Source organism: Rhamphochromis longiceps, linkage group LG18 (assembly GCF_057381845.1).
Source record: "Rhamphochromis longiceps isolate RC_006_pf linkage group LG18, R_longiceps_female_GT1.1, whole genome shotgun sequence".
NCBI lineage: Eukaryota > Metazoa > Chordata > Actinopteri > Cichliformes > Cichlidae > Rhamphochromis > Rhamphochromis longiceps.
This window is the reverse complement of record NC_140574.1, coordinates 30,711,990-30,738,284: the sequence shown is the minus strand read 5'-3', so window position 1 is coordinate 30,738,284 and position 26,295 is coordinate 30,711,990. Positions and strand designations below refer to the sequence as shown.

The window sequence follows — 26,295 nt, the reverse complement described above, 5'->3', positions numbered from 1 at the left end:
AGGGAACTGCACGGACCTAAAGGGAAGCATCGAGAGAGAGAGAGAGAGAGAGAGAGAGAGAGAGAGAGAGAGAGAGAGAGAGAGAGAGAGAGAGAGAGAGTGCAAGGGCCTCCTTACTCAGCAGGAGCTGTCTGCCAAGGCAGGAGTCAGGCAGGGGGCGACTGTGTGTGTGTGTGTGTGTGTGTGTGTGTGTGTGTGTGTGTGTGTGTGTGTGTGTGTGTGTGTGTGTGTGTGTAATTGTGTACATATGAGAGAGACAGAGAGCGAGAGAGAGAGAGCGAGTGAGAGCGCGCCCACGTGCCAAATACAATGACCCCGCAAAGCTGGCAGGGCACCGGGTGGTTGTGAGTGTGTGTGCGTAGGAATGTGGTGTATGCTTGCATTCCTGGGATGCATGCTGCTAGATTCTCCACAGTAACAGGGAGAGGAGTCTGTCTCAGCAGCAGGAAAGAAGGGGTGGGAAGGGACTGGGATTGTGTAAGAAAGGGTAAAGCGCTGTTGCAGAGAGAGAAAAGAAAGAAAAAACAAAAGCGCAAACCAGCAAACAATCTTTAACTCATAGTTTTTGCAGAATTGTAAGAGGTACCACATTGGGTATCACACCATTACAAACACATTACATACCATTGTTATGTCAGCTTGTCAGGTAGAGAGAGAACAGCTGTTTTCAAGATACATTAAAAACTGTTGAGAGCCACATAAACCCCAAACCAGCCACTGATGTCCAAAGAGGTCTGTTTATGCTACATGGAGAGTCTGCACAGTGAGTCGCGACCTTCATTAAATTGTGTAATTTATGTAAATAGTAAATGGTAAATGGCCTGCATTTGTATAGCGGTTTTCTAGTCCCTAAGGACCCCAAAGCGCTTCACACTACATTCAGTCATTCACCCTTTCACACACACATTCACACACTGGCGGTGTAACGCAATTACTCTAAGGAACTATTGAATAATAATTTCAATACTAATTCCAATCTATGTTTCGAACACACTTGGATGCTACACAAACACTAAACAATGCCAATTATGACTTGTTTTTTGTTTTGTTTTTTGTTTTTAAATGACCAACATCAATCAGACTAATAAATAATGGCACATTACAATAATCCCCAGCATCCAGGAGATCCCGTGGACAGGCCTAGGAGCGCTTGCAAGCTCAGTGCAGAGGTGCACGAAGCAGTCGTGGACCTGCTTCAGCCCCTGCTTTGAGAACCCTTCCAGCTTGCAGCACATCTCGAGAACAGAACAAGGACTACCGTGGACAGGCGGAAATTGTGACCTATGACTGCGTCACTGAGGTCTGCAGTATGGCAGGAGAAGAGAGCAGACCAGCAGAATGATACTGCAAAACGCCGCAACACTGAAGTTTAAAAAAATACTATTAATATATCTGGGAGGCCTACCCAAGTAACACATATAACACTGATATATGACTCAAAGCTAAAAGTTCCACCTCTGAAGACTACATAACAACTAAATAACAGGTTTTCTTGTAAGTGAACCTGCTGTCATAATTCTATTAAATATGTCATATCATCAAGATGTTACTAATTTTCTGCATCCAAATCAATCATCTCTAGTATAAAAGCAATACTTGGCCAAAATGACTGATGCTTGGTTGTGTCAACAGAGCCCAGCTGGAAGCCAGCAGACAATGGAGAGGAGTGGATGATTGGACACCAACCAAGAGAAAGATGAGGGCTAGAGAATACAGTGTGTGTGTTTCTGATTTTCTTAGTTAAAAGAGGCACTGGTCCCATCTGGCAAGGACACACACACACACAGCCATTGTCTGCAGCAGGGAAGAGGGTTAAAGGGTCCCCCTCCCTGCTGACTCCTGGATGCTTGGAGCACTAATCCTGTTATCTCCGTCCCAATAAGAAATGAATTAATGAATAGAGCTTGGAAAGACAGTGTAGAGAGCTTGGTGATGGCCCTGCATGGAGGCCAGTGAGCTCACAGGTCTCTGCATGCGCATGCTTAAATTAGCAAAAAGCACTGGGAGGATTCTCCAAGCATACTTAAACATTTTCTCCCCTGATCAGTTCAAACAGATGTGAAGGCAACGTAGTTTCTTAGAGGGGGGGAAGGAAAAAAAAGTACTTTATATGCTTATGAAAACCTAGTAACGCTGGTACAGGTCTCCCCGGATGAAAGCCTCTGGTAAATGCTAAATTTAATATAATGTAGAATGATGCGTCGGGTAAATTTGTGATCATATCCACTTTCCCCACAGGGGCTATTAAAGTTTCATTTTATCACACTCCCACTGGAGATTATGGGGAGCTTGTACAAACGCAAACTTTGCTGAGAACTAGACTTTTAAAGCTCACAGTTCTTTGTATAATTTGGGTATTCAGTTCAGGATTCCGGTTTAGTTTCATGTTCAGATGTGGTTCCAGGCCGGTTCTAGGAACACTAGGAAAGCTTTGCTCATTTCTCGAGAATTTAGTCAGATCAAGACTTATGTAACCAGTCTTTTACTTCAATCTGGCTGTGTGTTGGCCAACTTTAGTACTGTGCTTTAAAATGCAGATGGCATTGACACGACAACAGATTCTCCTACAGTCTTAAAAAGAAAATCAAGTGTGCAAATCCTCGACTCACTGCTGTATATTCCATCCTTTGACCACCGCTTTGATCCAAAGCCTATTTTGTTTTCACATGAAGGTCTAATGTGTGCTGTGTCTATTATAAAAGGGAAGATTAAGTTTTCAATCAGTGCCTGAGAAGGGACAGACAAGATCTTGTGATTTTTGCACGCAACACAATCCAACAGTCAGATGAGAAATAAAAAAAACCCCTTCAAGTGTATACCTTTACTTATTTACAGTTTTAACAGAGTAAGAGAGAGAGAGATTTAGACTGAGAGTCAGTTTGCCACATACACTACAGATGGACTGAACTGAGTAACTGCCCTACAGGACTTTTAAGCATATTAATTGTTAAGAAGAATCAAAGCAAGCAAAAAGATAAGGGTAGTGAATGGAAGCCCTTGGCTGGCACTACAGACATTAAAAGAAGGATTTGATAATGGTGTGGATTTTCTCTTTTTGGTGCCATCATCAAAAGGGGAAGCGCACACATGCTTGCAAACACACATAGTGACAGACTAGACTTCAGTGTGTGTTCATGCACAGCTGCTGTGCACATAACGTTCCAAACCTGCCAGAGTATGAATGAAAATGCCTTTCTTATGACACAAAACCAGCCCGGTCTCACTTTAAAGCCACAGGGGGAAAAAACGTACGATCAGTGCTGTGAATACATATGTTGTGTGTGTCTGTGTGTAAGTAAATGTAGCCCCGTTCGCGGCTCGAATATCTTCCATTGTATTGCATACTGCATTTCTACAATGAAAAGTCAATGTGAGGATCATTAGCTAGGCATGAAATATCATACAATGCAGTGGCACAAGACAAGCTCTAAGATTTCAAGCTTCAGGGAGAGGCAGGTTCCAAAGTGTGTGCATGTGCGTGTTTGTGTATAGAGTGACATATTAACACACTGAGATCTTATAGTTGCATCCTTCAGTCAAACACCCCCTCTCTCTGCTTTGAACCAGCAGAAAAGTGTCACTGCAGTCTTACACACACACACACACATACACACACACACACACACACACACACACACACACACACACACACACACACACACGACAATGGAAGAGATCCTTTCAAAGTGGACCTGAGGGAGAAGAAGCAGACCAATGGGGAAACTCCCCCTGAAGTTAGCAGACACCAATGATACACTGCTGTAAGGAGCAGAGAGAGATTCAACTATGATGACACAGAGGGGCCGACAGACAGAGAGAGCATAATGGATCTATTACACCACATTTATCATACTGGAGGAAACTTGCACGTATGCACTTTAACATTATGTTAACATTAACTCACCACATCAAGGTAATAGTCACCCTTAATCATCTTTACAGTAACTATGTTGTCATTTTTTTGCACATCTGAAAGATGCATTTCACAGGTTACACTAAGAAAATTTTTCACTCACTAATCTTCATTCCTACCAGAGACGCCACTTGAGCCAAGTCTGTGATATCGATATCCACCTTTTTTAAAAAACTCAATTTTGGTCACCGCCAACTGCTGGAAAGAAAAAAATAAACAAATCCCCTCCCCCACACACTCATTAGCTGGAAACTGTTCAGCCAGTTGTCTGTCTGTAGTTATAAATGCTTTATCAGAGCTTTGTCAGTGAATACAGCTTCCTGCTGCACCAGGAAACTAGGCTGGCAGGAGCACTTGGCTAAACCAAAACAGGAACATTGCAATTCTGCAACCAAACTGACTAACAGAAAAATGAGAGCTATGTAGAGCTGACGGTTTGATCCTGGTTTTTAACTTTAAGAAACCTCTGTTACAATCACATGGCCTTGTTATTTCATTCAATATTGCTGTTTAAGAAAAAAAAAAACCCAATAAATTGGATTTTCGTAAGCTCAAGGATAAAAATGTTTATTAGCAAATTTGTTGTCATTTCACTTTACATCAGAAGACAGACCGATCAAATTATTTAAGCTCAATTCACAATCAATCAGAAGAATATGTGAGTGCTAAACAGGGAGAAAAAAGAATCTAGCTGTGTTAATTGGGTTATGTTAAAGAAGATCATGAGCTTAATGCAGTTAAACTAATCCAACAAACACCTCTGCACAACAGCCAGTGTTGCCTTAATCTGATTGTGGTGTAATTTCTGACATCCTTGTTAAATGTACTCATTTTTTAAACAAAATGAGCAGTTTGTCTCAGAATAAATTAGATCAGAGTTTGTCTGCTCTGCACTCAGACTCTGTCAGCCTTTGGTCTCTAGCCGACATGGCCAGCAGGGCCACACCTCTGGGGTTTATAATGTTGCACATCATTTCTGGGATTCGTCTCTGCATCTTGTTGTCATGGGGAATGTAGCTCTCTACTACAAAGTAACTGGTACTCACTGAGTGCAGCATTTAGAGCTGGTTCCAAGCAAGCCCTGAGTGGCTTTTCTCCGCCTTTGGGGGAAAAAATGATAAGGGAGAAAAAAAGAAGAAGAAGAAGGAAAAAAGAAGACTTTCCCCCTTCTTTGTGGTATTTGATATCAAAAGCATTCTTCAGTCTTCTGCTCACCAGTCAGCTACTGCTGTTGGGCTTGGTGAATCAGTCACCTGGCAACACAGTAAAAACTAGTGCCCGGTCTCCCCTCAGCTCTTCAATTTAAGTCAGACTACCAAAGCTTCTCCTAACTAGCATGCACAGCAAACCCATCGATAAAACAAAAGCCACAGTGGGCTGTTTGTGAGTGAACAAATAAAAATGCAAAGTTCTTTAGGGAACAGTACATCTTCAGCTTTAGTTTGAACACAATATAGTCGGGAGGTTGGAGAGAAAAAAACAAACAATAAAAAAAAGAGCAAGAACTGGAAAATTGACAAGGTTCTGATCACGGTGCCTTGGCTTTCCCACCATGGCACACACACACACACACACACACACACACACACACACACACACACACACACACACACACACACAGTGCGCCCCCAGGCCTCAGTAACCACTGCCTTCCAATGAAATGGTCTTTGTAAGTAAAAGGTGTGCCAAGCTAGGCTATAGACCGGTCCAACAAAAGCAGCGGTTAAATAGCATGGGAACCCCCCCCCCCCCCCCCCAGGGGTGTAGGCCAGGGTCACTTAGTATATGCACAATGTGTGACAGTGTGTGTTTTTAAGTACCATCAGTTTAGCGTGCAATAGGAACAAAACAGAGTCTGTATCAAACTACCAATGTAGTTAGTGTGTGTGTTGTATGATATATGGATTGCGTGGCAGCCACAGGGGAAGCAGCTAATAGTCATGAATGTGAACAGGCATCTGTTACTGTGGGGCCTTTGCTGTTATCTGTCTCATGGCCCTGAAAACCAAGGGAACGCCTGCCTGCTGCACCCTCTACAGCTACTGCATATGGCATGGTTAGGAAAGATGCTTTAAAGTCTCCAGTTTCACAGTTTGGTTACATTTGTAGTTTTTCCTTCAGCATCCATCACTTTCTAGTACTTCTGCACTACTTATTTTTATGTATTTGCAAAAAGATCAGCTGGCTAAGTGTACTGTGCAAGGGCCAGAAAATATTAAATCCACAGAGAATTATCACATTGATTTAATAAACGTTGAGCTGTCAGCCCACTAAAATGCCAATCTTGCAGTGTCATAGACTGACTGGTGGAGCTGCATACGTGCAGCTCTGCACAGAAGAGGAAAGACGAATGACAGAGAAACGATCTATTACATCCATTACACAGGACACAATAGTTACACCGTTTTGCACATCCTCTACAGTGAACATAAATAGGAAAGTTATACAGTTTAGAGTAAAATGTCAATCATATATATCCCGGATATTTATATCGGAGCTATTGTATATATTAGAGCTATTTCTTATATTTTGTAACTTTTTGTATTATTTAATTTAGTTCAGTCTGTTACTGTTCTTATTGGTGCAAATGTAACAACATAACTCCCTTAAAGATTAACAAACTATTCTGATTCTGACAATGTCACTGTTCACATACAGCACTGAATGATTTCGCCTTTTGTTTTTTGTGGACACACATGAATGGTGTTGGCTTTATGTGTGTATGTCAATAGAAACAGCAATCTACAAACTCACATTAACATCTGTTGACTTTGTGCACCAATTCAGACCCAATTGTGTAGTTCTGGAACTTTACTTATCGTTCTGGTTTTGCCCAGAATTTTAGATTTGTGACAAAGTTCAGAGGGTTCCAACTTCTGACCTTTTTGTAAACGTCATTCACTAAAAATATGCAATAGATGGATAAATAGATAAATAGATGAACCACAAAGATAACAAAAATGTATTTAAAGAGGTGAGCCACTACTTCAGTTGGAAAGCAGAGTGTTGAAAATCCTTAACGTTCCTGTCCTTAACCAGCTCAGACATGTACACAGGAAGCAATGAACAGAACTGTCAGTAACCCGAATTACACTTGTTCATGATAACTGCCAAATTTGCGAGTAAAAAAACAAAACAAAAACAAACAAACCAACTCCTGATCCAAAAGGCATAACAGCTGAACTCAGACTTGACTGAATAACTTCTGTCACCATCGGCTGGAGATCAGAAAGGGAGCGGTTTAGAGCGCAGACGTCCCCACAGTTCGATCTCCAGGGTTCCTGGGTTCCACTGCACTGACCTGCTGTTTGCAGGCAACCACACTGCCTCCAGTGATCTTAGTTCTCACTTTCAGTTTGACTGAAAATTCAGATAAAAATGACTTGTTGTCTTACGCAAGCTTATCTGTTGATCTAATTGAACTTAAAACCAACTACGAAGAATAAAAATAAATCAATTACATAAATATATGGAGGACATACCTTCCCTGAAAGCCACTTTTATGTTTGACTCAGGCTTCAAGGACAGAGGAGTAGAAAAGAAAGAATGAAGACCAACACAGAGGACAAAAAGACCAACTTCAATCTAAGTAGCAGCTCAGACGCTCACTGCGGCCAATCCGCCATCAGAGAGAATTGCCCTGACAAACCCTCTTCAATCAGCCATCCAACTACCCCCACCGCTACCCCTCTTTGCTTTCCTCTCATCCATCCTACTACTCAGAATGAAGAGGTGAAAGATGATTAAAGGTAATAGCTGTGAGTACACCCTGTTACACCCCGACTCCCCACCCTCCACCACCACCAAAAAAAAGAAAAAAGAAAAAGAAAAAAAGGAGAGCATCAGAAAACATCTAATCAATCCATTTTCTTCAAAAAATTAAAAATATAGCATTTTAAAAATGTACAGCAGTGCAGTGTGTTTGACTTCACACAGCAGCTGCTGTATCGGCATTTTCAGTGCAGCCTCCGTTTTGGCAAATCTACATCCATTTTAGATTTCCTTTAGTAAAAACACAACCATTGTTCTGGTGAAGTGAAAGATATGTCAGCAACAACAGATACTCACATTACTGTAAGCCCAAACCCAATGTTTATGGGTAAAGGGGTGATAGTTCGTCACCACTGGCTCAATAAAGCTGGAGCTGTAGAAAAGTTCTCTTTATAAATACTCCAATCTAACACTGGTGAATTTTACCATCACAGCCTTTGTTAGGCTGATTGGAACAAGCAAAAACTAAAGCAGTCCGCATGCAGACACTTAATATTTGCATTACTGTGTCTTCTAATTTTGCAGATCCTTACACACAAAAGAAGCCAGCAGGTCTCTCTAGTAGCAATAACTGACACAGGAGCTGCAAGTGTCAGTCAAACGGCTACATGAGAGTCAGAAAAAATAATTAGAAACAAAATTAATGGAAATGGTAGTTCTAGGTGCTAGACTCTGGATTACATCAGCACGCTCAATGATGACAAGTTCCAGTTTAAACAAAACTGTTTTTGGGGACACAACTTGGTAGAATAACGGATCAACAGAATAAATAAAAATTACATGTTTGCAAAGTGTGTGCAGCTGGAAAAATCAGACCAAAGGGCAGTTATGTTGTCAACCAATCAGCAGCAGTGTCTTCCTGGAAGCTCCATACACTAACAGACACAAGGAAGAGGAGAAAACTTGAAAAATATGAACTAGCTTTTTGGTGTTAGAAGCAGATGAGATAAGATACCATTTAATTGCTTCTTTCATAAGCTCAGCTTTAATCCCATTGTTACCGTGCTGGTGTTTCATCCTTCTGATAACACACAACACTTTAAAACACTCATTTACACACACACACACACACACACACACACACACACACACACACAATATATATATGCATATATACACGCACAAAGATGTCCTTTCTGCTGCTGTAGCAGAAAAAGTGCTTAGCATGCCACATGCTCTCTTTTTTGTGGGGGGCAAACTTTAACTAGGTGAAAATTAGACTTTAAAATAATACGGTAATAAAAAAAGTATACAGATCAGGCTTTGTGTGTGTCGAGAGGAACAGAGAGTAAAAAGAATGGAGGATTTCAGATACGGTGCTGGATCTTTTCTTGAATTCAACACTATTCCCATCAAGGTCAAGACAAAGTAAAACCAAATAAACAACAGGAAGTAAGCAAAAACTAGAAAAGGCACACGCTAAACAACAACAAAAAAACAACAACAACAAAAAACAAGAAACAAAACCAAACACACGACCTGAGTTTACAGGACTCCAAGACTACCCACAGACAACACACTACCAGTGGACCCCATGTGCACACAGTTACACCACATCACCACTGTGGGGTAAGGCAGCGGAGAAGGCACCTAATCCTATTACACCATGACAACTACTAGAAACCCTGCATTTACTGACAAATGCCCACACACACACACACACACACACACACACACACACACACACACACACACAGAGGGGACATTTAGTATCCTTTGTATGCCCCTGTGCTGGACAGTTTACTGTGCCTGATGTGAGCTGACAGTTTAAGTGGCCTGGGTTCAAACATCTTGAGGCCATCATACAAAGGTAATGCTTCAAACAGCAAATGGATTCTGGGTAAAAACCCAGAATCCATTTCCTCATTACGTTAGCTGTAGAAATTAGTTTACAGCTGCTAAAGACTCTAATGCTGCCCATTTACTAGCACTCAGGCCTGTGTGTAGAAGTGTAAGGCCAAGAGGTAACTCACAGTGCTGCTCATGTTGTCACCCAGTTCTTTTCTGTAAAACGACTGACCGTTACAATTTCAGCATTTCTTGTTTTTGCTTAGAAGATTTTTGTGGTGATTTCTAAAAAGATTGCAGCCACAGGCAAAACACCAGTATTTCTGTTTATTTACTGAGAAAAATGAAGATTTTGTGTATAGACTGTACATAAAAGATGGAAACTGCCACAGTAACTCATTAGCTTTTGGACTTCACATGCTAAAAACCACAATATTAGCATTTTGCTGCGGCCATGGCAGATTTTTGAACAACAGGTTACCTTATATAGATGAAGAGTGTAGTGTTAAGATATGAACTAGCATTAGTAAGGTTCGTTAGCTACATTAAACCACACACACAAGCTCATCTGTTAAAACAGACAAGTGAATCTCTTCAACCATGCATCCATTCGCTCCATCCATTCACTTCCGCTTATCCTTTTCAGGGTCGCTGGAGCCTATCCCAGCTGTCATAGGGCGAGGGGCGGGGTACACCCTGGACAGGTCGCCAGTCTGTCGCAAGGCTAACATACAGGGACAAACAACCGTTCGCACTCACATTCATTTGCACATTCACACCTAGTGACAATTTGGGTTATCCAATTAACCTATCCCCACAAGCTGCATGTCTTTGGACGGTGGGAGGAAGCCGGAGTACCCGGAGAGAACCCACGCAAACACGGGGAGAACATGCAAACTCCACACAGAAAGACCCCAGCCTGATGTTGGAATTGAACTCAGGACCTTCTTGCTGTGCGGCAACAGTGCTAACCACCATGCCACCGTGCTGCCCTTTTTTTTTACCCATTCACACACACATTCACACACTGGCGATAGCAAGCTACATTGTAGCCACAGCCACCCTGGGGCGCACTGACAGAGTCAGTCTTATAATGATCAAGTATACCCTAAAACCTTCAGATTTTCTTCTTACAAATCTACAAATGATACACTGTAAAAGTACCCTGAAAGTACCTAAAGAAATTAAGTAACGTAAAGTTTTAAAGGTTCTCTTCCAATTGAGTTAGCTTGACTTATTATTTTTGATCAACTTCTACTATTTGGATATCAAGTACCTGCTACTTATAAAAACATAATTTCATTTTACTAATTTATTTAAATTACATGACAGACATGTTTGGAATGTTTTGATTCCTGAGGTGAATTTGACACCAAACATAAAAGATTAATATCTTTTATGTTTGGTGTCAAATTCACCTCAGGAATCTTCAGTCTGATATAACAACTGGATTGATTTCAATTCTGAAGAGGACAATGGAGTAAAAGTAAAATGTCTTTGTCTTAACATTATGCACAAAGTTTAACAACTTGTTTTTTTAGTTGTTTTATTTCTTACTGAAACATTACATAAACATTTATAAATGTGATTTCAAAGTTATGAATTTACTGTAATTTATCCATTGGGCATTAAAAAAAAAGCACTAATAGCAAACTTTAAAAACGGTCAAGTGAGCTTTTCATTTTGATTTTTTTTAATCTATTTTCTTCTAACACTTCACTAGTGAGGTTATTTCCTGTCAAATATGGAGGTCCGTCCACTCGGTTGCAGGTGTTCGTTTTTGAAATGTGAGCAGGCGGGATTGAAGATTCACTGAAAAGCTAGAGACATCAGTCTTAATGCGGCTGTCTTCATCACTGCTGACTGTGAAAATGTGTTACATTAAAGCATGCTCATTCAGTGGCACTGTTAGCTAAAAGCTAATAAGCTAACACAGCCACTTTACTAAATTAGCTGACCGAGTTCACAGCTCAGCAGTGCAGAGGTAGCCAAGACAGGCTTAAGTTTTTAAATTACGGACAATGTGTTGTTCTGAGGTTTTCTCCCCTTTTTTGATGCAATGCTCTCTGTAATATACCGACATTATGATGAAGTCTTTCAAATTTAAGGGGATGAAGTTAATGAAGATTTCAGAACTGATGAAAAAGCAGCAGGTCAAAACTTGGAGTAACTCCTACACTTGTGTGGAAGAACAAATATCACTGTATGGAGAAGAGCCAATAACTACCATTTCATCATAGTCAGTTTAAAATTAATTTACCTAAGTAGTTTGGCTGTATTGTATGATTACGATAATGAATTGGAGAGATGATTTGCTATAAAATGATCTTGTGAATTAGTGGATTAATGTGTGTTTATGCTTTTATTCATTCATGTCTGATGAGCCAGATCTGAGATGATGCAGTGGCCTTGGTTATAATAATCCATGACAACGACCCAGTTCATCACCAGTCTGTGAAATTCTTTTAAAGTGACTTTGTGAAGGTCTCCCAAGAACTGCTGATAAACTTCTCGGTATGTTTGGAGTGATCTATGCACTACATCTACTACTACAATAATTACAAGGAGCAGAACAGCACTGTATTCATTCAGAGCTGCTGAAATGGTCCCAACTTAGAGACTCACGAGTCTGGATCACTGTATCACAGCACAGCATCCTGTTTTGTTTGTTGTTGTTTTTGGACTACAAGAGATTTCTGATAGTCATTGTTTTGAATATGAATGTTAACCAAGCAGGTATTGAAAAAAAAAAAATAACAGAACCAGGACATCGGTCTATGTACGGGAGTATGGGAAACAAATGAAAAGTTTGTAGTTACTAAATATTTTTGAATTCATTAAACATTTTGCTTTTATTTTAGTCAAAAGGTACACGTCAAATATAATCAAAATACTGGAGTTCTGATAAGCATCAACTTTTAAATTCATAAACTTAAAAAAAAAATTAAGGCAACCAATAGCAGAACTTCTTTGGGTTTACAGTGTAGACAACTGCAGTGCCTTCATAGCATCCAGTTACACTGAACAAAAGCTAATGAATCAAATGCATTTAAGTTAGAGGGACAAAACAAAAACACACACTGTGTCTGGCTCGTCTCCTCCATCTTTGTTTGGGTGAGAAGAGGATTGAGACGGCTGGTTGGGGTGAGCAGGGTGTGTGAATAGGAGGTGTGTGTGAGTGAGAGAGAGAAAGAGGGTGAGAGGTCTCAGCTACACTGATCCTCACAGCTATTGACCACATTAATCATGTTGCATATAGAGGATGTGTGCGTGCGATTGTCCCTCCTGTCCCTGTGTGTTGCTGCACTTGACTGCTCCTATCAATTCAATTTCATTCCTCCCCTCCCTCCCTGCCTCTCCAAGCAGCACCCACCCCACCACCACCAGTCTGTGAAGCCTGTAGTCTCCCTCTCTGTGTGTGTGATGGACTGCTGAGAGTCTAATGAGGTCCCTCCCTCCCCTTTGGCTTTTTTGTGACAGGAGTGTGTGTGAAGGGGGGGGGGGGCAGGGAGCCAGAGGTGACAGGTTGGTTATGTACTTTGTACATTTGCCTTTCAGCTCTCCTCTTCCTCCCTCCTGTCGCTTCTTCCTTGCTTCACACCTCCCCTCACCCCCCTTTCCTTCCATTTCTCCCTTCATTACATCCTCTCCTACCCTCCCCATCCCCTCCACATTCATCTCATCCATCCCATCTCTGCCCAGACTCCCCCCCCCCCCACCCACACACAGCTTGTCCTCCTCCCCCTTTTCCTCCTCCACTCTCTGCAGTCGTCTTACCATTCATTTGTCGGTGAGACTGCGGCCTAATGGGCCATAGCAGGCCTTCCACAAAAGAAACCCACACAGAGTGCTGTTATTAGCAGATAGGGAGAGAAAGAGGAGGGAGGCAAATGGACAGGCGTAGAAAAGAGGGGAGGGAGAAACACAGCAGAACTGTGAACAGGAGAGGAAGGGAAAAAAAGGGTGGGGGGGTAACTGGGGTGATTCATTTTAATGTGCTGTTCAATTAACAAGTGCTGAGGAGGCATCTTCTGCTCTCTGGCCTCGTTTGACTGTGTCTGTGCGCTCTGGCAGTTAACTGACTGGCTTGTTTAGAGGAGCAGAGGCCAAATAGTGGAGCAATATGACCCAACAGCATTTACACGGCACACTGACAGACATGCAGGGAGCGTTCAAAGCCTCTGCTTTGAACGCCCCAGGTACACATGTTGCTGTGTACCTGGGGCAGGTACACAGCAACGGTTTCAGTGCAGCGTTAACACACAGAATTAAATTTGAAAAAACATCTGCATTAACGACATTGGGCTATGCACGTTTCCATAAAAGCCTTTTATTTTGAGAGGATAAACTATGGGCTACACAGAGACAAACAGCAACAACACACATTTTTACCGATAGACAATTTACAGTCAGTACAAGCATGGCTTTGGACTGTAGGAGGAAGCCAGAGCACCTGTGTAGACCCACACAGGGCCAGAACATGTAGACTCTACATAAATAAATGAAAAAAAATAAATTAAAACCCATGATCATCTGTGATGTAGCAGTGCTATTCCAAGCACCACTGTGCTGCTTCAGATAATAATTTCTTTATTAACTGAGATTTACCTGTGATTTCTCGTTAAAACAAACACATTCATTTGTTATTTTTAATTTATGACAGTGTCACAACTGGCCATTGTTACTTTTGTGTACTCAGTTTGCTGTTAGTTTGTTTCAGTTTGCTGCGTTTGACAACGCAGAAAGTTTTACAAAGGAAAGCTTGCAATTGGGCAAGACAATTTTTGGGGGGATAAGTCTAGTTTGGTGTTCTGGTCACACTGGGGGTGGGGGGTGTGGGGGGGGGGGAGTCAGCCAGACCCATTTACTAATGCAGTCTGACAGTCTGAATCACCATAATAGGCAGCTTGGTCCCTGAGTGATACAATTATTTGTAGTTTTAGAACTAAGAGCTTCCTTTTAAAACCTTGTTGACACATATGGCAGGATGAAATAAGAAAAAGAAAAACCATGACCAGTCTTCAAAGCCTCAAATCATGTTAAGAGGTCAGCACTGATGAATTACATATCAACGGTTAACAGAAGGCCAGAAAATGTTTTCATGTGAAGGGAACAGAAAAGAACTATGGTGAGGAGGAGGACATCTGCAGGCCACAAGAACGCCAAGCGGTGCAAGAAGAAAGATATCCGGCATGCTTGTTGACTTCCATTTCCCGAGATCAAAGTCTGAAAGTGTATGGAAATAGTTTATAATCCAACTCTAATGGCTGTGTCTCACAACAGCCTCCTATGGGCCCCTTTCTGTCTTGCTGGCAGTTATAGCGCTGTTGTGAAGGGCTTTCAGTGCCTCTGAGACTGGAAATGCACATAGGATAGAGGCACTCGCTGCAATACACAGCTGTGTGTATTCAAAAGGAGGGTGGGGAAAAAAACGAAAAAGAGGGCGATTATTATCTGTGCCTGAAATCTATGATCTACGAATGGCCATTCCAAGTGGAGACGGGCAGCACAATAAAGGGCCAAATACACTGCGTTGAAAAGAAAGATTGGAGCATTAGCATAGAGATCAAGAAACAGTCAGTCCTGGCTAACACAAAGTGAGGCGTAATGGGAGCAGAAAGAAGGAATTTTCTTTCACACTCAAAGCCAGCAGAGCGCTGTGCTCAGATCGCTACAGATGTGGAGCTCAAAAACATAAATCATATTACTTTAAAAGGGATTCCTTTCCAGCTGTTGCATTTTATATACGTGCAGTGCAAGTTTGCATTGTGGACTGTGCAAACCCAGAAGTGGCCACAGCTACAGAAACCTGTCAGTGTTAAAAACAAAACACACAAAAATAACAAACAAACCCTAATTTAATTGGCTCAAAGGATCCCAGATCTTACAAACAGATTACACATATGTATGATATGGAGTATGATGATCGAAAACTATACCACATCAGTCTTTCTATCAACAACCAAACCAACAGTATGGGGGGAAGACCAATTTATGGCCAATTTGCTAATACAAACACATTGTTTTCTTATGATTATAAACCTCCTTAGTCATCACCACAGCATTCTCAAAGCCATGACTAATATGGGAGTCATAATTCCACATAGTGTAGGTCTTCCGTTGATGGAGAAGCTAAGGAGAGGCAGTTGCTTTAGACTTCCAAAGAGCCAATGGAGAAAACTGTGTGCATAGGTCGAACCCTCAATGGCTGAACATGTGGTTCACTACGTATAGAAAGATGACCAAAAAAAAAAAGCCAAAACAGTATCGAAGAGAAACAAAAAGTGGCTGCAGTGGACAATTAAAACAGTTTTTAAAGCCAACTGGAAGAACGATGACTCATATTGTTACGCTACAACTCACACTGACACAACCTAAAGTCATTTTGACTCGTGAAATAGTTTGAACTATCCCTTTAAGCTTTGAAGGCAACAAAAGGGGGGGGGGGGGGGGGCACCTTGAATGAGAGTTCTGCTTGGTTGACTTCTATCCAACCATCAAGTAATCAATAGGAGGGCAGAGATGAAGAGAGGAATTCTGCCCGTTTCCCACAAAGTTAAAGACAGGAGGAAGGATAATGGGTTTGAGGTCAATATGATGAGAACATCTTTTAATCTGGGGTAACATTACTCTGTTGGGTTGGTGTGCATCCCAAAAAGAAAACTCGAAAAGGAATCCCATCCTCTTCAGACGGGTCTAAACTCAGGAGATTTATCTCATTCCCCCTTTAAACAATGCTACCTGTGAAAGCATTTGTTCCACACTTCAGACATCCAGGATTTCCACTCCACAGGCATTACTTGTACTTTTAATGGAAATGTGTAACTTAATCTTATGTGGGAAGGTTATGAGCTTATACTGGGGGGGGGGGGGGGGGGGGGGGGGGGGGGTTTCTGTTGCAAGAGTGTAACAACCTGTTTGTAGGACTGCATTCATTTCGGGTCTCCTTTGCATTTCAAATGACCCTTTACTCGCTGTCAGCCCATTTTTCTCCTTTCTCCCCAAAATTTGTTAGGCAATTACAACCAAACTAAGACATAAGTCCAGCCTGCAAGCATTAATCTTCCTTTTCAAGTTCAGCCTCTCTCAGAGACAGGGACAGAGGCCAAATGTGCACAAACAACCATAGTAAACATAAGCTTGTGCACATACAAAAAGCCAATAAAGGACAGGTGTGGAACAGCGCAATAACTGAATACAGCAAGCCGTCAGCTTCAAGAGCTAAAAAAAAAAAAACAGGACAAGGCCACCATTGATCTCTGCTGATAATTGCACACCCATCTAAGGTAAAAGCACTAAAAGCTAGGTAGGAGGAAAACACACAGGATAGGGAAGCATGAGAACAGGACAGAAGCAGTAAAAATGTGTTTGCACTGCATTTTATTTTACACAAACACACACACACACACACACACACATACACACACACACACATGTTGGTACTGTGACAAAAAAGTAAGAAAGGAGCCGTTATTGAGGGACAGAGTAGAGCAAACAATACCAACGGCAAAGAATGCCATCCTTTTTTGCTACCTACTGCAAACATGTCCTGAGTGGAAACAGCAAAGTAAGAAATCACAGTTAAAAAAACAAAAAAAGTTCAAGTGGCATTTTTAGTGGTTCTTTGTGTTTAAAGTGAGGGCCATTTATTCTGGTTACAGTGTAACAAAGCTGGTTGTAGCCATTCTCTCATTAAAGTGTTTCCATTAACTGTTCATTGCTCTGATCCTTACAGAGAAACACGTCTCCTGGGCAAACTTTTGACTCACACATGTCTGAAACACACTAGTTTGTGCAATACGCTTTTAATTTATGTATAAAAGCAAAACTGGGAACCAGCACCACCACAAGAACACAGCCAACCCCTCTGTTTTCTCAAAAGAATTCATGATGTTGCACAAAAAAAAAATAAACTAAGTAATTGTGTATAACACATGAAACATGCCCTGCCCCACAGGAAGAAAAAACAAAAACAAAAAAACAAGCACAAGTGCAAGGACACTGAGATGTCAAGGAGCTTTCAATGTCTTCTCTGACTGCAAGAGCACCCTTCCTGTGTGTCAGATGTAAATCAGGTATCCACTACATCTTTAGTAAGGGCTGAGCACGAATGCATGTACACATTAACAGTTGTTGACAATCAACACAAAGCCATGGAGATCATGTTGAACCCTTACGCAGGTATAATAGTTGCAACATCTTTTTAATTGCTGCATGTGCTATAATTGCTATCCGGTTGTTCAGTCTGACGTCACTAGCCGTGTCTGGGTCTAAACTCCGCTGCAGGTCCATATATCAAACGATCACTATGGCATTACTGAGAGTTGAAAAACTGTCTAAAGTCTTTCATCTTTAATAAAATGATCAGCGTTCTGCTCTACCAGGTGTAACAATTGAGTTTAACATCCAGGCATCCATGAAAACGGAATTTATGACATTTAACGGAGTTAGAAGTTAGCAGGGAGTTAGCTCGCTAGCTTCTATCTAAATACAATATAGCATGTCCTGACTGCGGGGTTTTGGAAACAAATTAAAACGTACAGCTCTGTTATCACTTCCAAGACAGAAAACTAAACAGCAGTGACGTTTGCAGGGTTACTGAAGTTTGGCTAGCTGGTATATAATGATGTGCTACATGACCGCTAGCGACACAGCTATGTTAGCATAATATAAACAAGCTAACTTTTTTTCCACTCGATAAAAGTTACCGTGAGTGTTGTCGGTGGTCAGGAACAAATGTAATCGCATGGCAGGATGCTGTAAAAGGACCAAACTTCAGCCAGGAGAACAACTGAGATAATCCATCCACAATACGAGGTTAGTCATTCATATACTGCTGCATGGGCTGGGCTGTAGTTACATCCTAAGGTTTTAAAAACTGAGCTTAAATAAATGATTAGTGGTAATAAAAGCCGAGGGAGGTCAACAGGGATCACCGACTGTTTTAGGAGCTTTTTGAGATCAAATAGAAGAAAATACATAACATTAAACATGTTAACAACACAAAAGCCATATTAAACGCAGACTACTTTAGACCCGGAAGTAGGATCCGTCGCGTCATCACTGAACAACCGGATTGTTAGACAATCCCTCACGTAAAGAACTGCTCTAACTTCCAGTCATTTTCTCCTCATTCTTGCTGGTTTTCATGTGGTGCCTTGACTACACATTGCATGTGAACAGCATGAACGGCTTGACACTAACATTTCAAAACCATGTGCTAAATCAAGAAAAAAAAGTAGCACTGGATCAGCTGTTTAAGTGAAAAGCGTAGAGCACTTGGCAACAACAGTGAGACAAAAGAAGGGGTGGGTTAATACTTCCCTCTATTCTGCTTCCATCATTCCTTTCGTGCCTTAAATGTAATGTACAAATAGTGGAGGAAGCTCTCAAAGAACAACAAGCTTTGATTAATGATTTTATGTAATCAGGACATGCTCTCTCTGTCTCACACAGACACACACACACGTACAGGTGGCTGGCCCTTTGATGAGTACAACAACAGAGAGTCCTCCTAATGGCCTCATCTTTCACGAGTCTCTCCAAGAGCTAATAAGAGTGTGGGGACGATTTGTCTTACCAATTTTCCCTTTTCAAGTGTGGCAGGCGTGGAATTAATTACACTGATTAAATATTGTCCGTCTGATTTTTAGCTCTTCCCCAATGCATTGAGTAGCAAATAGCCAACTGGCTAAAGTTTGGGCTCAGTCAAATAAATCTACAACAAAACGCATATGACGCGAAAGAAAATCCTTCTTTTTCTACAGTCACCACTGCAGTGCAGGCTAAAGCACTTTACATGAGAGGGATGATGAGCATTTAAATAAGAGCTTTGGGATATTTAAAAAACAAAAAAAGACTTGCGCCTGGGAGATGAGGGTTTGAGCCCCTGTGGGTCCAGTATTTATTTATTTTTTAATCATTTGATGAGTTCCCTTTTTCATGCAGTTTTGTTTTCATTAGCAGTTTCATTGAACCTTCCTTTGGTTAATTAAATGGGGTCACCATGGTGGAAGTACCCACATCAGATTTAGACAACTTTTTTTCCACTTTTTAAATGCCCTTCCCATTGAAACCCTCATTACTAATGTTAAGGGAAAGCTTGTGTTTTTTGTTAAACTAGAGCCCTAGACAATGTTTATCGCAAGTCTTTCTCATTCCAAATGGCAGACAATGAGAGTAAGAGTAGGAATTTTGCATTCATTCTTTCCACAATCAACTGACCAGTACTACCCCTTTTTCTTCTTTGGTGATGTTCTGTGATATGAGAGGGGTGAGAAAAGGGCAAAAAAGAAGAAATGAGGACAGACTGGTTGGTCAGGGTTTCATGTTACAGCAAGATAATGACCCAAAACAGTTTAACTAAAGGCTTTAAATGCTGGCTGACCAGCACCATAGCCAGACATAAATCCCATCAAACTGGGTCAGAAAAGGACAGAAAGTGGGAATGAAAAGGAAAAGAAAAGTGAAACAACCGTGGGAAAGTCTGCAGAGAAAACTTTATTTAAACTTCCATAGCAGGAAGAATGCCACAAGCCTATATGGCTGGTGAATGAGTCATCCTTTCAAGCGACAATAAGACAAAGAATTTCAGCAACAACTTCAAGTTTATAACAGTTTAAAATCGTCAAACCAGTAGTGTGCATAAAACAGGATAAAACAAATGTGAAATGTCCTCAGAACAAGACTCAAAAGTGCTGGGAAGCAGTATGTGAAGGACATTATAGCAAGCATTTGAAGTTTTAGATTTGAACACAATCACTGAAAATATACATAGAGTCATCATCACTGGGACGGACTATTAGCAGATCCCACACCATTCCACGTACTGGGGTCTAAAGTTTACTCATGATTAGCCAAAACATGAGTCAACATCCCGACACAGCAGAAAAAAACACCGCTGAGTCACAAACCCAGATCATCGCCATCGTCATAATCAAATGTATGACCTCTTTCTTACTCAGTCATACCTGACTCTTTCCAGCTTGTCCCAAAACTTGCAGAAAAGTGTGTGTGTGTATTGGGGGGTTGCAAAAGAGATTAAAGAGCCTGATAAATGGAAAACACACGGAGTTTTATGAAAAACAAAAGAACAGTAAAGACAGAGTGCTCATGGAGATGTGGAAGGAGAGATGAAAAGCGAGAGGTGTCAGCGGACTCGGGGCCTGAGACTCGAATCTGGAAGAAAGATGGGAGATGAGGCAAGCGAAGGATGAGCTCACCAACCCCCGTCTTTTATCGCAACGTGTTCTTGAGAAATCCAAGAGCAGGTTTACACCAGAGGCTCGCAAGCTCTTCTACAACAATGAACCCCACAGCCATTCTGCCAGGAAATGACATCTGTGGAAATACTGGCAGGACACTCACACTCTGCAAAATGAGAGTGTCCGTCACTGCCTAAACAGTGACGGACAAATATCATCTTCCTGACCACAGAACAAGTAAAGGAACACAAAACAGAGCCAACTTTTCCGTGAAGTATCGACTTTTGGTTCTTCAATAACGGTTTTCAGTCCACTGGCTGTCAGTCTCTACACTTTAATCCTGTTCAACTTTGCTGCCGAGCTTTGTCAGAGTCACCGGTGCTTGAAAAGGCGTCGGAGACCCATTACAGTTTTATGTAACGTCACGGAGACAGCGATGTGCACACACATACTACTAAGCACCCCCCTTCCACATACACACCACACAAACACCCCCTTTCTGTGAACAAGGAGTTTTTCTACAGCTGGGTAACAAAGCATGACCCAATAATCCCAAAGCTTGACTCAAAGCTAAAGAAGCCCCCTCCCTCCCAAACACACACACACACACACACACACACACACACACACACACACACACACACACACACACACACACACACACACGCGCGCGCGTTCCCCCTCCCTCCACTTATATCCCTTCCTCCCGCTCTCTGAGGACTTTATAAAGGCTGTGGCATGGGGGCTTCAGGGCGACTTTGCAGTGTAGGAAAGGGGGGGTTACAAAAACAAGCATGCTTCGCTTTGATTATTGAAATTATGACTTGGAGCAAGGAATACATTATTATAAACACATGTGCCAATGAGATGTTGATGAGCTCACGTCCCTTCAATCCATCACTATTACTATTAAAAGAGGCTCTTCCACAAAAGCCCTTCACTTGTAGTGTACTTTTTTTTGGGGGGGGCTACTAAGGAACAATACCAGCCATTTCATTTCTAAATGGTCAATGCATCAATCAATGGGTGTCTTTGGCAATAAAGGTTATCACTTTCAACTGAAGAGATCCTTTTTTTCTCCCCTTCTCTTCTCATTTCATTATTGCGCTCATCAGTCGAGGGGCCGTTACATTACGCAAGCTGATAAAGCAATAAAAGCCCAGCAGCTAGAGGCAAGGGAGCAGCAAAACACCATGTCCGCTGAATATTGCCCAGCGCTGTGTCCCAATAATTATTACCTGAGAACACAAGAACGACTTGAGAGATTGCTCTAGGCGCACCAATTCTGAGAAACACGGGGCAAAAAAGTCAAAAGATGAGCAGGAGATTAAAGGAATAGGAGCTCCTGCTGTGCTTGTAATAGCTGTGAGGAACAACAACAACAAAAACAATAAATACAAATAAAACTGCATATCTCGTGATGGTTTAGCTTGTGGGCTCATCACATCTGTGCTTCAAAAAACAAAAACAAACCAAAAGAAAAACTCGATTACACTTTAAATGCACTTAATTTCCATAAAAGAGCCCAAATCTGGTGACCCAGGCAAACAGCTGACTCAGCTCTAGAAAAGTCAAACGCAGACACGAGGCTGCACGGCTGCAGCACAGTCTCACCCTTCACATAAAAAACACCCAACTGAATTACTTTGTTTTGGTGTACAAATAGTAGCTCAGAGTATGTTCTAAACCATTAATATGCAAACCATGCGGTTCAGAAACTGAATAGCAGTTCTAGACTGCAATTCCCCAATACACCTTTCCTCCTCCCCTTTTCCCCTCCAAGCCATGCAACATCAACATGCATGTGTCAGCACGCAGCTCCTAATCACTCACCAGCAAGTTGCTATTAAAGAATACATGAGCCACGTCCATCTCCCTTTCCTATAAAACAAAAAAACAAGTATGACCACTATAAGTGGCATTTAGAAACACGCCACGCATCGGGCCAAAGCAAGCTCTTGAAACTTGCACATTTTTTGCGGCTGTGCAACGCGATCCTTAACTATTCTGTGTGAGCCAGCCCAACCTATCCAAACCTAGCTGTGAAAAACAACCCGAAGACAATTGTACTCCTGTTAAGTCAGTCAGCAAAAAAAAAAAAAAAACTTCCACAGTTACCGGTTCCCATGCTCCACACAGTGACGAGCAAGCCGAGTCTTATCTTGATGTCACGCAGCTATTTGGCCCCAGTCTTGTGTTTTGTTGACAGAAAGACAAAACCATGTGCCTGCCTGCCTTGACTGACCTTGGGAGGGGGAGGCTGGGTAAGAGGAGGAGGAGGATGGAAATGATTCGCCATGGAGCCAGGTAAGACTTAGTAAGGTGTTGTGTTATGGGAATGTACTCTTTGTTTTGACTGTTGAACTTTCAAAACTCAAGTTTATACCAACAAAATTCACAGTTACTGTAATTGTACTCCGTAGCTGCAGACGGTAGACCTGACAGGATCCCCTTCACCCCCTTCTACCCAGACTTTCACCTCAGTGGTTGTGTTTGTAATGGCAGGAAGTGATAAAATAGGTCATCACTCAGAACTTACACCTTTAACTCAAGACTGCGGTTTGCTGACAATCTTTGCAAAAGCACACACTTCGAATCCCTGAGGTGAGACCAGCCTCTGGGTCCTCAACTCTCTTTGGAAGAAAAAATAAGAAACTTATCAAAGCAGACTGCATCCAGCTTCAGATTTCATTTAGTTCAATGAGCATTTATGAAATGCAATTAGATACAGCAGTCAGCAAGAAAAGAAGCAGCCAAACAGTTTGTAGCTTTCACCGCCCCCCCATACCTTGGAGCAACATGAAACCCAGACAAGCTTCAGTGGCTCTCACACCATATGGTCTAAGAAAAATCCTTGCAGTTACCATAAACGACTTTTTTCAACATTATCCATCGGCTTCATCGGATCAATTTCGCCAATGTTCGAGCTCAAATTCGTGGCCGTGCACGAGAACCTATGAAAAATCTGAGTGGAGATGGATGCTTTGCGGAATGGCCCTTTGTTTGGAAACAGCCTTCTCTGCAGCGCTGGCAATGCGAGACGCTTATCGATCATTTCAACTGGAAACCTTTTGTGTTGCGCGCGACTGCGAGGCTGCGGGCAAACGGCATCGGTAATAACGAAAATTAATGCCGTACTGCGTCTGCTATTAAGGTTCTCTTTAATTAGAGAAACTACAAAAATACTCCCAACGTGGATTTTTATTATTCCACGCTGGTGGCGTCGGAGCTCTTTGTCCGGTCCGAGCAGCAGCCGCAAATAAACAAAAAGCAGTCGGGGGATTTTTTCCCCGGATTAACACCGGATTAATCATAGTAAGAGACCCAATAACCGTCTTTGTTCCTTATTTAAGCCACCCTCAACCAGTGTTGCGTTGAGTAGGAAAAACAAAAGAAAAAAAACTTCTGCAATAGGGAATGAGGGGGGAAAATGATAAAGCCCAGACGCTATAACGTTGGGTCCTTTTGTATCCGCGTCTGTCAAGCCCTCCTCCTCCGCCTGTCTCACGACTCCAGCCACCTCCGGCCGTCGACGCTGACCCTCGCCGAGGCAGAAAAGTGCTCATAGTTGCCAAGACATGGCTTCCGCTTTTTTTTTTCTTTTGAAAAGAAAAAAGGCAAGTTGAAGCTTTAAGCTAAACAACGCTGGGTAAAGTGGCAGTAGCCAGCGGTACAGCTACAGAGTAACGCAATAGGAAGCCCTTTAATTTTTAAACAGCAGCTGGTCGGCTAACCTAGCAAGCGCCCCTTTTCCTACGCTTCCCTTTTTCATTTGGGTCCCATAAACCAAAAAAGCGTTAAATTCGACAACAAATGCCTCAGTACGATTGAAACGAACTAAAAAAAACACGAAGTGTTTGTGTAGTTTTATGTGCGCTGAAAAGAGGCGCTTTGCATACTTTCCGCGACAGCAGCAAAAACTTCCATCAATCATCCGCCGTAAAAGGTCCAAGAGCAGCCGCAGCGGAGACTCGAAAAAAAAAAACAGTCCAGTGTGTTTATGCCAGGCAGCTTTTGCTTCGGTTAGACAGAAATATTCCACTTACCGACTTGTAAAACGTTTTCCACACAACCGGTTTCTAGCAGTCTGATACCCCGACGGAAAGGCAGTCCGTCTCCCGTCCCCACTGCCCCGGCTGCCCCAACGGTAGCTGTTGTACCGGCGGCAGATCCTCCACCGCCACCGGCGGTTGTAGCTCCGGAACCAGCACCCCCAGCCCCACCGGGAGTCGCCGACGGACCTTCCTCCCCGGCGACTCGGCACTGAAACGACGAATACATGCATATCTCCTTTTCGTTGCGGGGGAAAGACCAGTAGACGATGCGGCGCTGGACGGGCTCCGGGATCCTTTCGAAGCGCTCCTCTACTCTCTCGAAGGCCCACTTTTCCGCTACTGCTTTAGCAGCGCAGTCCAGAAGAGACTCGGGAGAACGATACCGGGAGCTGGGCAACCCGCTGCCGTGGCCGGGCCCCGGCCCGGGACCTCGGGGTGCTGGGCGAAGGCAGGGTCGCTTGCTGGCCGGTGGTACCGAAAGAAGAGGATGAGGCGACTGTTCTCTGCGTCCTTCCGCCATGGTGAGCCGATCAACACTAACGAGACGGACGGTGTGCGGACACCGAGCAGCAGCAGGAAGCCAACAACTCTCACACACACATACACACACTAAGCTCTCTGTGCTCCCAGAGCACTCTAAATAGGGGCTCGTGTCAAACTAGCAAGTATTTCAGGCAGAGCTTCCGGTCACAGCTGTCAAAATAAAACACGTACGCAAACGAGAGAATCTGCCCATTTAAGTCATAACACGGACCTGATGCTGTGAATTTCCATCAAAATTAGGCTCTTGTGATCTGATATCAATGAGACATTTCTCAAGGTCTTTTACGCCTACTTTCCAGGTGAAAAATACCACAATGAGCTCATATTTAGATTAAAACGTCACAAACGGTGAGGGGATGCCTGGATCTGTCTATCCATCGGATAGCGGCTGTAAAAGCAATTTTGGCAAATTCAGCTTTGTTTAGCTTAACTCATGTTTGTCATTCTGATTTCCCAAAGTGACATCAGGTCAAGACCTGAAAGTTCGTTGCACACATGCCATTCATTCATCTAAAGTATTAATTATCTAGGTCTTATTCTGACACATCAGTTCCAAAGACTGGTGTCATAAACTTACCCTTAATATCAGTTATTATAGTATATTATCAAAACTAAGTTAAATAACACATTTACTGATGTAATATAACCACTAAACAATGACAGCCAAATACCTTTTATCATTAATATTTAACTTAGCTAGCTGCCTTTCCTCTAAAGCTTTTATTATTTCTTTCTGATTCATAACATAGAAACATTTTCCACATGCTTAAGAATTGGAAGATTGCTTTGGAGGTAGCAGTCTGACAGTCAGTAATGATACCTGATTTAGGTGCTTCTAGTTCCTCAGCTTCTCTGGCCTCTTTTAAACTTTTTAAGCTGTAGTTCTTTCAAGGTCTTTGAACTCTCCACTGCTGGTGTTATTTTATTCCATCCTACTGATGTGTTGGTAGTTGCGCCTCATTCCCTTTTGTCTCTGCATGTATTCCAGAGTTGTAGAAACTTTGCTTAGCTGCCTCTCATT

At 42.2% G+C, this 26,295-nt stretch overlaps 1 protein-coding gene across 1 annotated transcript in view; it reads right to left on the bottom strand.

Moving 5' to 3' along the window:
- Positions 1-25,347, bottom strand: part of zswim5 (zinc finger, SWIM-type containing 5) — a 78,173-nt gene extending 52,826 nt beyond the window's left edge. The window contains exon 1 of the mRNA XM_085388160.1: positions 24,723-25,347. Coding sequence (XP_085244286.1) covers positions 24,723-25,251 — 529 coding nt within the window. The 5' untranslated portion in view covers positions 25,252-25,347. The remainder of the gene's footprint in view (positions 1-24,722) is intronic.
- Between the last annotated feature and the right edge of the window lie 948 nt (positions 25,348-26,295).